We start from the raw sequence: 13,110 nt of genomic DNA, 5'->3' as shown, positions 1-13,110 counted from the left end.
TCAGATGTACTACCTAGGCTTATAAGAGAAGACTAACTTTGTATGGCAACGAACACCAATAACTAGAACTAATTTGACAGACTATAAACCAATGTGATACACGTGCTCTCTATCTATACAGTAAAAGTGTTGCTTACGTTTGATACTACACCTACAGACTAACTCTAACTGCATTAAGTCTAACATATAGGCCTATCTTACAATAAACTTTAAGTAAAGCTGGCTATGTAACCGCATTCATTCTAATATTGTTGCAGAGATGTTTCCTTTTACCAAGATAGCAATTTCAACAATTCACTTAGCTCAGTAAGTCAGTATAACGAAACTCTGAGATACCCTCATATGTCTAAACGTCAGTGGAGCCAAAATATAATGGTTGAGCTTGGTTGCTTGCTAAAATATATTGGAAGAAGGCCCCACTACACTGATTGAGTAGATGTAAATACATGTTAATTCATAGGCACTTGTTCTCTCTGTCACAGAGCAAGCACACTCTCGCAGTTCGTTCACGAAACGCATTCTAGTTTATTAGTGTGCTTGCCCGAAGGGAAGCACAGTATTGTTATCGTCAAGTTTTCTTTATTTATTTATTTATTTATTCTCCCCGTTTTTCTTGCAGCTAACTCCTCCTCGCCCGTTTGAGCTAGAGACGCCATTCAAACACCAAAATGTCCGGCCCGATCCGGTGCAGGTTGCTATGACTTTTCGTGGCGATACTCTTTGCCACTCCTTTTTTATCCCTCTTTTTCATCCCCTTTTTCTCTCATTGACTAACATGGGGAAGGTTGAGCCATTGTGACGTCACGCACTCTAGCCAACTGACATTAGATCAGTTGACATAGGAGAAGCTCTCTTAAATGCCAGAAGTGGTTAGATAGAGAGTGCAAAATATTAAAACGAATGTAGTGGCAACAGTTTCAGGTACAGTTTATACACCCGCTCTAACAGTGTTAACCAGTATGTGAGTAACGTGGGTTTTATTAAGGCATAGCGTGTGTAATGTGTAGCTATTTCATTCCGTTTGTTAACCTTTCCGGCTGTCTGTATACCAGCAGCAGAGCGGAGCATTTCACTCCCCTGCAATCTCGGAATGAAATAGCTACACAATACACACGCTATGCTTTAATAAAATTCACGTTTTACGAGACACCAACAGAGGCACAACCGACAAGTCTTACCATTGAAGATCTTTGACGTTCGGTCTGAAACTTCATCCAGCCATCCAGGTTAATCCAAGTTGTTATGGAGAACGACAGTTGCATCAATCATATTTCATTAAAACTTCACACTTCTTACATTGGACATATCCACCAGCCTAATTAGAATCTGCATTGTCTACTGAGCAGAAAATTCTCCATACAGTAGATTTCCCTTCGTTTAGTATCATTTTAAACTTTCCAGATGACTGTATTGCCTTCGCTCGTCAAGTGATACGTGTCCAGAAACAAGGCTCCTTTGACTGGATAGCCAGAGCTAGCATAACTGCCATTGAAATCCAATGGTAATGCTACCTAGCTAGGTATGCTAATTGTCGGTATCCATCGTTAACTCGCTAATCGTTAACCATCATGTCACTGGCTTTAATTTAAGAATGGCATGTTAGTAGTACATTTAGTAGTACATTTAATATCAGTACACTTGATTCATTACTGCTGATGTGTTACTTATATATGTTACTTATTAGCAGCTAGCTACCTAGCTAGCCACTGTGTTCCGATGTGTTTTCAGTTCGCGTTAGCGGCAAGCTAGCTGCTGTAAAAGTTGAGTTGAGCTTCAGTTAAGACGCTGCGTACCGTACTTCATCATCACATTCGATTATTTATTACAAACAAATTCGAATTCAGCTGTAGGCATGAGACCTGTATCTTGGAGACTAATTGCATCCACAATGTAAGTACTGCAAGCTAGACTACTATGCAGTTGACACAACACAGGAGGTCCCTGGGCCTGAGAAGGGAAGGGAATGAGTTTAATGTGGCTATAATATGGAATTTTAAATGTGCCTAAAACTAGACTAAATTGTAATGAGTTTTCGAAAACTAGACTGAAACTAAGAAGGATAACTATGACTAAATGTGACTAAAACTAATATGCATTTTTGTCTTAAGACTGAATCTAAAAATAGCTGCCAAAATGAACACTGAGATAGGGGACCCCTTAATCTGCAATTCATGGTTGCTAGCTCTAATCAGATGTACTACCTAGGCTTATAAGAGAAGACTAACTTTGTATGGCAACGAACACCAATAACTAGAACTAATTTGACAGACTATAAACCAATGTGATACACGTGCTCTCTATCTATACAGTAAAAGTGTTGCTTACGTTTGATACTACACCTACAGACTAACTCTAACTGCATTAAGTCTAACATATAGGCCTATCTTACAATAAACTTTAAGTAAAGCTGGCTATGTAACCGCATTCATTCTAATATTGTTGCAGAGATGTTTCCTTTTACCAAGATAGCAATTTCAACAATTCACTTAGCTCAGTAAGTCAGTATAACGAAACTCTGAGATACCCTCATATGTCTAAACGTCAGTGGAGCCAAAATATAATGGTTGAGCTTGGTTGCTTGCTAAAATATATTGGAAGAAGGCCCCACTACACTGATTGAGTAGATGTAAATACATGTTAATTCATAGGCACTTGTTCTCTCTGTCACAGAGCAAGCACACTCTCGCAGTTCGTTCACGAAACGCATTCTAGTTTATTTATTTATTCTCCCCGTTTTTCTTGCAGCTAACTCCTCCTCGCCCGTTTGAGCTAGAGACGCCATTCAAACACCAAAATGTCCGGCCCGATCCGGTGCAGGTTGCTATGACTTTTCGTGGCGATACTCTTTGCCACTCCTTTTTTATCCCTCTTTTTCATCCCCTTTTTCTCTCATTGACTAACATGGGGAAGGTTGAGCCATTGTGACGTCACGCACTCTAGCCAACTGACATTAGATCAGTTGACATAGGAGAAGCTCTCTTAAATGCCAGAAGTGGTTAGATAGAGAGTGCAAAATATTAAAACGAATGTAGTGGCAACAGTTTCAGGTACAGTTTATACACCCGCTCTAACAGTGTTAACCAGTATGTGAGTAACGTGGGTTTTATTAAGGCATAGCGTGTGTAATGTGTAGCTATTTCATTCCGTTTGTTAACCTTTCCGGCTGTCTGTATACCAGCAGCAGAGCGGAGCATTTCACTCCCCTGCAATCTCGGAATGAAATAGCTACACAATGCACACGCTATGCTTTAATAAAATTCACGTTTTACGAGACACCAACAGAGGCACAACCGACAAGTCTTACCATTGAAGATCTTTGACGTTCGGTCTGAAACTTCATCCAGCCATCCAGGTTAATCCAAGTTGTTATGGAGAACGACAGTTGCATCAATCATATTTCATTAAAACTTCACACTTCTTACATTGGACATATCCACCAGCCTAATTAGAATCTGCATTGTCTACTGAGCAGAAAATTCTCCATACAGTAGATTTCCCTTCGTTTAGTATCATTTTAATCTTTCCAGATGACTGTATTGCCCTCGCTCGTCAAGTGATACGTGTCCAGAAACAAGGCTCCTTTGACTGGATAGCCAGAGCTAGCATAACTGCCATTGAAATCCAATGGTAATGCTACCTAGCTAGGTATGCTAATTGTCGGTATCCATCGTTAACTCGTTAATCGTTAACCATCATGTCACTGGCTTTAATTTAAGAATGGCATGTTAGTAGTACATTTAGTAGTACATTTAATATCAGTACACTTGATTCATTACTGCTGATGTGTTACTTATATATGTTACTTATTAGCAGCTAGCTACCTAGCTAGCCACTGTGTTCCGATGTGTTTTCAGTTAGCGTTAGCGGCAAGCTAGTTGCTGTAATAGTTGAGTTGAGCTTCAGTTAAGACGCTGCGTACCGTACTTCATCATCACATTCGATTATTTATTACAAACAAATTCGAATTCAGCTGTAGGCATGAGATCTGTATCTTGGAGACTAATTGCATCCACAATGTAAGTACTGCAAGCTAGACTACTATGCAGTTGACACAACACAGGAGGTCCCTGGGCCTGAGAAGGGAAGGGAATGAGTTTAATGTGGCTATAATATGGAATTTTAAATGTGCCTAAAACTAGACTAAATTGTAATGAGTTTTCGAAAACTAGACTGAAACTAAGAAGGATAACTATGACTAAATGTGACTAAAACTAATATGCATTTTTGTCTTAAGACTGAATCTAAAAATAGCTGCCAAAATGAACACTGAGATAGGGGACCCCTTAATCTGCAATTCATGGTTGCTAGCTCTAATCAGATGTACTACCTAGGCTTTTAAGAGAAGACTAACTTTGTATGGCAACGAACACCAATAACTAGAACTAATTTGACAGACTATAAACCAATGTGATACACGTGCTCTCTATCTATACAGTAAAAGTGTTGCTTACGTTTGATACTACACCTACAGACTAACTCTAACTGCATTAAGTCTAACATATAGGCCTATCTTACAATAAACTTTAAGTAAAGCTGGCTATGTAACCGCATTCATTCTAATATTGTTGCAGAGATGTTTCCTTTTACCAAGATAGCAATTTCAACAATTCACTTAGCTCAGTAAGTCAGTATAACGAAACTCTGAGATACCCTCATATGTCTAAACGTCAGTGGAGCCAAAATATAATGGTTGAGCTTGGTTGCTTGCTAAAATATATTGGAAGAAGGCCCCACTACACTGATTGAGTAGATGTAAATACATGTTAATTCATAGGCACTTGTTCTCTCTGTCACAGAGCAAGCACACTCTCGCAGTTCGTTCACGAAACGCATTCTAGTTAAGATATGATTCTGTTCGGCAGCAACTTATCGGAATGTAAAAATGTCCTCCGCTTGGGAGAACTCTAGAGAACACAACCGTGAAAACTTTGTACGAGGTACTGGTAGCCGTTCCCCTGGTCAGTGGTGGGGAGGAGGCACGGGATGTCCAAGCTCACATTCTCTCCCACCTGGTCCTGCTGCAGTGGAGATACAGAGCACCGGGGCAACCCCCTCTGAGCTGTGAAGTCACACCAGCAGACACAGAGCTCCACGTCCTGACAACACCCTGGCCAGTAGAAGAGGAACCAAAGCCGGTGAAGAGTCTTATTGACCTCAAAATGGCCCACCCTTTGAAGCACTGACAATGCCAGCACCTGTCCTCTTCATACGGCCATTGGGACACATCTCCAAGTGCAAATAGACCAGCTCAGCGAATGGAAAACGTCACTCAGATTAGCCTTGGCACCTACGATGCTGCAGGTCACCTCAGCAGACCATGTAGCAGCTCAGAGGACTGGACTCTCCATCAGGCGCTGGTCTTGGGGTATGCCTCAGGAGACATTTCCACCTGCCAGTAGCCCTTGCGTTAGTCAAGAGACCTGGCATTGTGGTCAAGGGCGTCATCAACATGTGGAAGTGGGTAATAGTCTTTGCGGGTGACTTAGTTGAGGAGGCGGTAGTGAACGCATAAACTCCAGTTGCAATCTTTCTTCTTGACCAGGACAGCAGCACAGCCCAGGGACTGCTGCTGGGTTTGATGATGCCCGCCTGATGATGCCATCTCCTGGATCTTCGGTTCAGCCACTGCCCGCTTAGCTAGGGGCAGGCAATAAGGGGGAAGGTGGGTGCGGTGGGCATCTCCAGTGTCATGTTGGACCAAAGTTGGTGCATGTGCAGTCCTTGTCCCTGGCCACTAAGATATTGGTGAACCCAGCTGGGGTCTCTAGTTGCCCCCCCCCCCCCCCCCCCATCCCCCCCATATCAAAGCAAATGTTAATGTCGCGGACCCCCTGCAATGCCGTTGCGGCCCCCTGAAAACCCCAGATATAGAATACTAAAATAAGTTTGAAAAATCGCATTTGCCAAAATCAATTTGCAAAAGTGAGAATGGTTTTGTACTTAAGATCTGCACAGGATGCAAGGAGGGCTCTGCACTTATCAGACCACATGTGGGGTTTTAAATCAAAGTAATGCAACAGGTCACTAGTGTATATGGACATTTCTGACTGGTTCCTGATCACACCATACAACAACCTAATTGCAGTGTTTACCAGTGTTGTAATTGGATTTATAGCAGATCTGGGTTCAGTGGTTTAATTTAAGCCATAAATGGTTATTCTGCAATGTGTAGAACCATAGATAGTCAAGTTTTAAATGAAACAGTGCAATATAGGCGGAAATTGTCCAAAATACCCTTCTGAATTAACAAGTTAAATTGCTATAACAAACTGGAAATTCCCATGAAGGGTTACCATTTAATGTTTTACACATTATATGACCAATTATTGCTGTGTTGTGGTTGTGTTCTAAATGGGAAATAGGGACAGATGTAGCAGGTTGCATTATTGTGTAGTTGTACAACCACTAGATGGCAACAGTGTACCAAGTATGGATGATGGCTTCACATTACGCCAGCATTGCTCTGGGATAATTTTTTTTTAGGCTGATGCTTGTGGAACTATCCAGAAGTGCTGTTTCAGACTGGAGTGTGTGTTTGTTTCCATTCTGTTTTTCCAAATTTGTGTATAAGTGGTGGTCTAAAGACACTCTCTGTTTTATTTACAGGGTTATGCATGGGTTGAGTATGAGACCTACAAAGAAGCCCAAGCCTCCATTGAACGGTTGAACGGCCAAGACCTAATGGGCCAGCCGATTAATGTGGACTGGGGCTTGGTAAGAGGACCTCCAAAGAGTAAGAAAAGGTTAGTTCGTCTTTATTTTCCCCAGCCAATTGGGCAAGGTTTATTATGTGTGCAGATTTTAAATAATGTAAGGGGATAATCATTATTATTAAAAAAAACAGTAGTTGTGGCCTGTGCAACTAATAGAGAGGAAGCATCTCTTATCTCTTCATTCAACTATGTCATTATTGCATTGTTCTCATACAGATCCACTATTTGAATTGATAATAAAGCGAACCCGGATCAGGTCTGAAACCCCCAAAGTAAAATGTACAAAATGAAGGCCAATGTTGAATTCTCAAATAACCTAGTCGTCATAAATCCTTGTACGAATCTTTGTAAAAAGGACTACATCCTCAATGCTAACCTTGATGAGTTGTGTTCTGTACAGGGGAGGCCTGAGACACAGACAGAGTGCTGGCAGGAGATGAGATGGTGTATGATGGGGATGGTGTACTTCACCGGTCACACATTAAAGACTACGTCACCCCTCGCACCGGTTGCACTTTCCTTCACCCTGGACAGCGCTGTCCAACACAGCGGTGCTGATTAGAATGGGCCATTCATAAGCCCGATCCATTATTTCATTTCGAATATCAAACTTGATCTGACTATAGGTTAGTATAGGTTTATTAGGTTAGTATAGGTTATTATGTGTGTTTTATATGTTTAGCATATTGTATTGTATCTTTTGTATATTTAGTAGGTTTATTACATGTTTATCATATGTGTAATTTATGTCCAGAGTACTTATATGCTTAAGAATTTCAGTGCCCTGTCTGGCTCAGTGTTGTTCTGTGCATCTGATAATAAAAGACTTGAAACTTGAAACTTGAAACACCTTGAGAAGTAAACAGCTCTTAAGAAAACTTCGAAGTAAGATTTAGATGTTTACAAAGCATCTTTAGTATTATGACCATAAAAAACAGTTCATCTCAAAGAGGCATAGCATAGCCATCAGCTACTGTATCAGAATTGTTCGGACTTTACTGCACCTGCCTTTTTCAGGCCGGGGACGATTAGTAGTAGTCTACTACCAAGTGTGGCTGCTACTTCCCCTGTTGCTTTTGATCTACTGACACACATGTTGGAGGTGAAGGTGGTGATTTGTCGTCTCAGGTGCTTAGCTGGCTCAGAGGGTGGTTTTGGGAAATAAATCATACACGTTTTTGTGACCCCACTTCAGCAGATCAATGTGCGTGCACATCTACCTGAGGAGACTCATTTCTGACAATCGTATCAATAGGCCCTGGAGGTATAGTCTCTAAGGTATAGTCTATATTCTTTATGTTGTAAATAAATATTAAAATACAGAAATGAAAGTCAGACAAATTAAAGCACCAATTCTTTATTTTGGGAAAAAAAAAAAAAAACTTTTGGTGCAGTGCATGGAAGCTGTCACACTCTACTTCCAGGGTGTGGAAAACAGCCAAAAGTTTGTAGTTTTTATTTTAGAGTTAGCATTAACACTTTCAGGTTCCAAAGAAAACATTTCTATGGAAAAATGAATGGATTGTCAGGAAATGCTGTGTGAGCAAAACAACACCAGTAGAAAACCTAAGGAAAGCCATTTGGTGAGTTGAGATGTAGTTATCAGTCAGTCTTTTGTAACTAACTGTTGTTTTGTCTCGTAAAAATAAAGATGTTGCTATCAATATGATAAAGCAGAAAAAAGATGGACATCTTGTCTGTATGAAACAAAACATTGCTGCCTTGTTGCCTCACTGTCGTAATAGACTTTTGTCTCATAAGGCATTTAGATAAGATACCATTTACATTCTCAAACAGTAGCAAAATGAAGCTGCCAAAAATAGACTTTTTCCCACTGAAGATTTCACTTACAGTACATGCCTTTTCTGTCCTCATTTATGCTGTCACTGCTATAACCTCCTGACAGAACCTGTGTAACCTCTTCATTAAATTACAAGAATGTCCTTTTAACCTGACTTGAAATTTTTAATTTTTTTGAATTGCATCTGTTCTCAAATCTGAACATAGACTTAGTGCTTGGTGTTGGTATCGTCTGCTTAAAAAAGACGTGAATTTAACACCAAGTTTTCGGTGCAAGCCAAGACAAGCCAAGACCTTTACAGCATTAACATTATAATTTACCCTATGTTATTATTTTCTAAAATCACAAGACCATGATAATAAAGACAATACACACTGTTTGAATGAAAGAACAACAATGAATGTCTCCCACTGATGTGATTAGGCTTTGATTGATTGATTGATTGATTGATTAGGCTACTTGAGAGGCAACAGTTGGTGTGGTGCTGAGCAACAGCTCATTTTGGGGCAACATGATTTGTCTAGAATGTCAGGAACTAAATATCTGTGCCTGACAGTCTGTCCCTGGAGCAATGTTGAAGATGAAAAGTTATAAATATATAATTTCTATATTGTATAATATTTTTTATATATCACAACTACCCTGCACATATGCTGGACAAATGACATCCTTTTTGTTCTGCAGTGCTTATCAACTTAAGTGACAATGAACACAGAATGGCATATTCAACAATAAATGAGTCTATATACTGGTAAAGCAATGATTAAATTGGCGATGATATCGATATCATACTACTTGTAGTGAAACTAAAAATATCCGGTACAAAATAACAAATTCGACCTACATTATCAAAGTTCCGCCGACTCAACTCTGGCCCGCTGTATGTTGGTGATTTCATCATGCACACACCCTTTTACTGTGTTTACTGCCCCTTTACTGTACACCAGTGATTTCATCATGTGCGCTATCTAATCAGTCAGTCCTGGCTTCACACATTCTTTGGAGGCAATATAAACAGCTCTTCACTGCAGGAGGAGGACACCAGAAGGCCTTACAACCGCTGGAGTGAAGGATACTTGAAGGTAAGAAAGAGGAGGTTATTTGGCTTTCCCTTATGCTCTATTTTGTTTCTTATATTCTGCTGCAGTGACTATGGTTGTCATTTAAAAAAAAAAAAAGAAGTAACTAGTGTGGTTTATTTGTGCCTGCCTATCACTAATCAAGCCATGTTCATTTGTTCTAGAGGTAAACTCTACTCATCTTGCAAAAATGAAGTTCACTCTTGCTGTCGCCCTCGTTGTGCTGGTTATTTCTCAGGGTAAGGGTTCACTTCTGTTGAACCAGTTGAAATGCCGTTTCAATGCTAATGAGAGCTTGTATTGTGATTTAAGTTATTCAATTACTTTGACTAGTTTTGCTAGGAACCATCTCATTTGGAGGATGTGACGATATGTTTTTTCTGTGTTCTTCAGGCACTAAGTCTGCATCTCTGACAAAGGGGAAGCATGATATCCCTGCAGAGATTGAGAAGATCACCAAGTACTTCCAGGATCTGAGCACAATGCTGACCACCACCACCACTGAACTGATGGAGACGCTTAAGGCCCAGGACCTGGCCGGCAAGGCTGAGTGAGTATTGTCAATACAGCAGTATATTTCTGAGTAAAAACAGCTTTCCTTTTCTTTTCTTTTTTAAAGATTCGTTTTTTGGCTTTTTGCCTTTAATCGATAGGACAGTGAAGGGTTGGACAGGAAATGAGATGGAGAGAAGAGGTGGGGAATGGGATCGGGAAACAGCAGGCCTGTGTCCCAGTGGGCGTTTAAGCCCGTATATGGTCGGGGCTACTGCTTGCGCCACAGTGCCCCCCCCCCAGCTTATTTCCTTTTTTACGCAACTTTATCCACATGTGCCATGATGACTGATAATGAGCCGAATGTTGCTAATGCTTTCTTCTTCTCTGTTTTAGGGCCGAGTTGAAGCCACTGCTGGAAAAGGTCAAGGAGCAGCTGAAACCCCTGGCAACCAACTTCGAGGAGCAGTTCAAACCCCTCTCTGAGTCTATCCTGGCCCAGCTGAAACCACTGGCTGAATCTGTCGAGGCCCAGGTGGAGGGGCTCGTTGAGAAAGTGATGGACCAGACCAAAGCCCTGCTTCCCCCTCAGTAAAGCAACAGGCCTTGCTGACTCCAAGTGTGCAAATTGAGGACAAAGAAATCCTGTTACAACTTGTGAAAATGTAGTGCTGCTATCCTGAACCCCTCTAAGCCTGGGAATGTGTTTACTGATAATTTATTTCAATCATTAAAGAGCTTCAAAGGTTGACCGTCTTGTGACCTTCTGTTTTTTGTGATAGAACAGCTTATCATGTTCTTGTGTTTAAAATTCAAAACAATGGGTCATCATAGTTTTTCAGTTGCACTGCACACACAGACCACAGAGCGCTAACAATACGGAAAGGTGTTGGCCTGCGATTTCAGTCAAGGCAGCCATCATTGTATTACTCCTAAACTATTTTTAAATATCACTCATATGCAATCAGTACTACATGCTGCCACACAAACTCAGAAGCTTAGATATACCTGGCAAGCAGACACATGCTATGACAATAGTAGTTGTTTTGTGATCTTTTTAGAGTGGGTGGTTTCTTTTACTGCCTTTCTGTTTTTTTTTACCATGAACCTATGATGCTAACTAGCATAGATCATTACATCTACATCTTTGGCAGAAATAAAAAGTGGCTATTATTTTCCACTTTGTTCACATTCCATTTATAACTTAATAGGCCTGACGATAGACATGCCAGATCGAACCTGATACAACATCAGGTCACATACACTGATACATCACATACAAGCCCCCAATTATGTTAGGTGGCCATTCACACTGAAGTTTACTTCGGACTCCAAAGTTGTGTATAAGTATATTTGTATTCAATATGCATATATGCGTTCACTTGTGTCCTGGCACTCATGTCCCGGAGTATGAGAGAGAGAGAGAGCCTGGGCTCACTCCCAAACTGCAGCAGACGAGAGAGAAGCAAGGTTAAACACAAAAGGTTTATATAGAAAGAAGTTAGCGTTCTCTAGCACTGATAACCACAGATCGCCCATATCCGAGGTCATCTTGCTATGCTTTTCGCAACGGAATGCATCAGCAAGGCAGAAAAGAGGGACTACTAGTTCCTCTTATCAGCCCTTGCCTACGCACACACACACACACACACACACACACAGAAGGTTCACTTTTAAGAACATACACAGAGAAAGAGGCGTCAGCACTTAAGAATCAACATTACACAGAAACACAGAAGAGCCATGTTTCAGTACAAAAAGGACCTATAATAAATACAAAGGCATTCATTTATAAACACACGTCCTTGATTATAGTCAGAGTTTCAACTGTCTCTATCACATCTTTTAGCTTGTCCTTGTATGCAATAAACATGCTTATACAGCAATAACTATGTCCATACATACTATTAACATTTCAAAGCGTTCATATCAGTTCATGTGGTTCCTTAAACAATGAATAGAAATGAATAGATTCATCTCTTTAGTCTGTTTTCCATATTATTCGATGGCCTCTCTAGAGGTCTGGAGACAGCGTTGTGACAATATGTGCAAAGCACAACATTGAGACCGAAGAAAGGCCAAATGTATCCATGTGGCTATAGGTGTTCACAAAAAAAGAAGACGTTGTAAATGTTTTCAGAGAAAGCAGTCCGCAGATGTAAGACTCCAATGGATAAAATAAGCAGAGAGCGATTCATCACAAGGTTATGATTTTTGTTGCATACAACACAGTGATAACACAATCATGGTTTGAAACACATGGCAAGGCAAGTGGATGGTCAAAATATTAGCACCTTAGCACCACACAACTTCGTTTTCATAAAGCATTTGATAGAGACATGTGAAACTCTGACTTCATCAAGGATGTGTGTTTATTAATGAATGCCTTTGTATTTATCACATGTCTTTGTGTACTGAAACATGGCTTTTCCGTGTTTCTATGTTACTTTGATTCTTAAGTGCTGACGCCTCTTTCTCTGTGTATGTGCTTAACACAGATGTCATATACCCTTGCTTACCGTGTACAGTTTGTACAAACGGTGTGTCATGTCATGGATGAGCTTAGACAGCAGAACTGAACAACAGTTGTTTTATTTGTTCAAATCCCTGCTTTCCCTTTTCAGTCCATTTCACCTCCAGCTGACATAGGCTGGGAATAAATCAAACTCTGTAATGCTTGTGTTTCTAACGCATAGTTAGGTATCCATTGGCTACAAAAGTTAGTAATTCCAGGAAAAGACATTATCTGTGAGTGAGATGCTTGTTAGATAGCTTTACTTTAGTGGACCACAGCTGCTTGCTTTGTGGCCTTGTTTCCGCTAAAAATCCTAACAACACCAGGGTATCTTGTTTTACTGGTCTCCTTATCTGGAGACCAGCACAAGATGTGACTGTCCTATTTGACCATGTGGCATGTGAAAATATAGTCTTTGAGCCAGCACATACCCCCCACCCATCCTGTATTAGTTATATTAGTCTAGGTTAATGTAGTTAGTAGTGTGCCAGGCTTACATTTCTTTTCAAA

At 40.5% G+C, this 13,110-nt stretch overlaps 1 protein-coding gene across 1 annotated transcript; it reads left to right on the top strand.

Annotated features, from left to right (window-relative positions):
* Positions 1–9,783: 9,783 nt before the first annotated feature.
* On the top strand, positions 9,784–10,680 carry LOC308380401 (uncharacterized protein; the record flags this gene model as incomplete). The annotated part of the gene is made up of 3 exons (XM_080857724.1): positions 9,784–9,832; positions 9,987–10,143; positions 10,482–10,680. 3 exons carry the CDS (start codon positions 9,784–9,786, stop codon positions 10,678–10,680), a joined length of 405 nt encoding a protein of 134 aa, XP_080713850.1.
* Positions 10,681–13,110: the final 2,430 nt, after the last annotated feature.

The sequence above is a fragment of the Sprattus sprattus genome (assembly GCF_963457725.1).
Source record: "Sprattus sprattus genome assembly, chromosome: 19".
Taxonomy (NCBI): Eukaryota; Metazoa; Chordata; class Actinopteri; order Clupeiformes; family Clupeidae; genus Sprattus; species Sprattus sprattus.
Note: the sequence above shows the minus strand (reverse complement) of the source record. Positions and strands in the feature narration are given on the sequence as shown.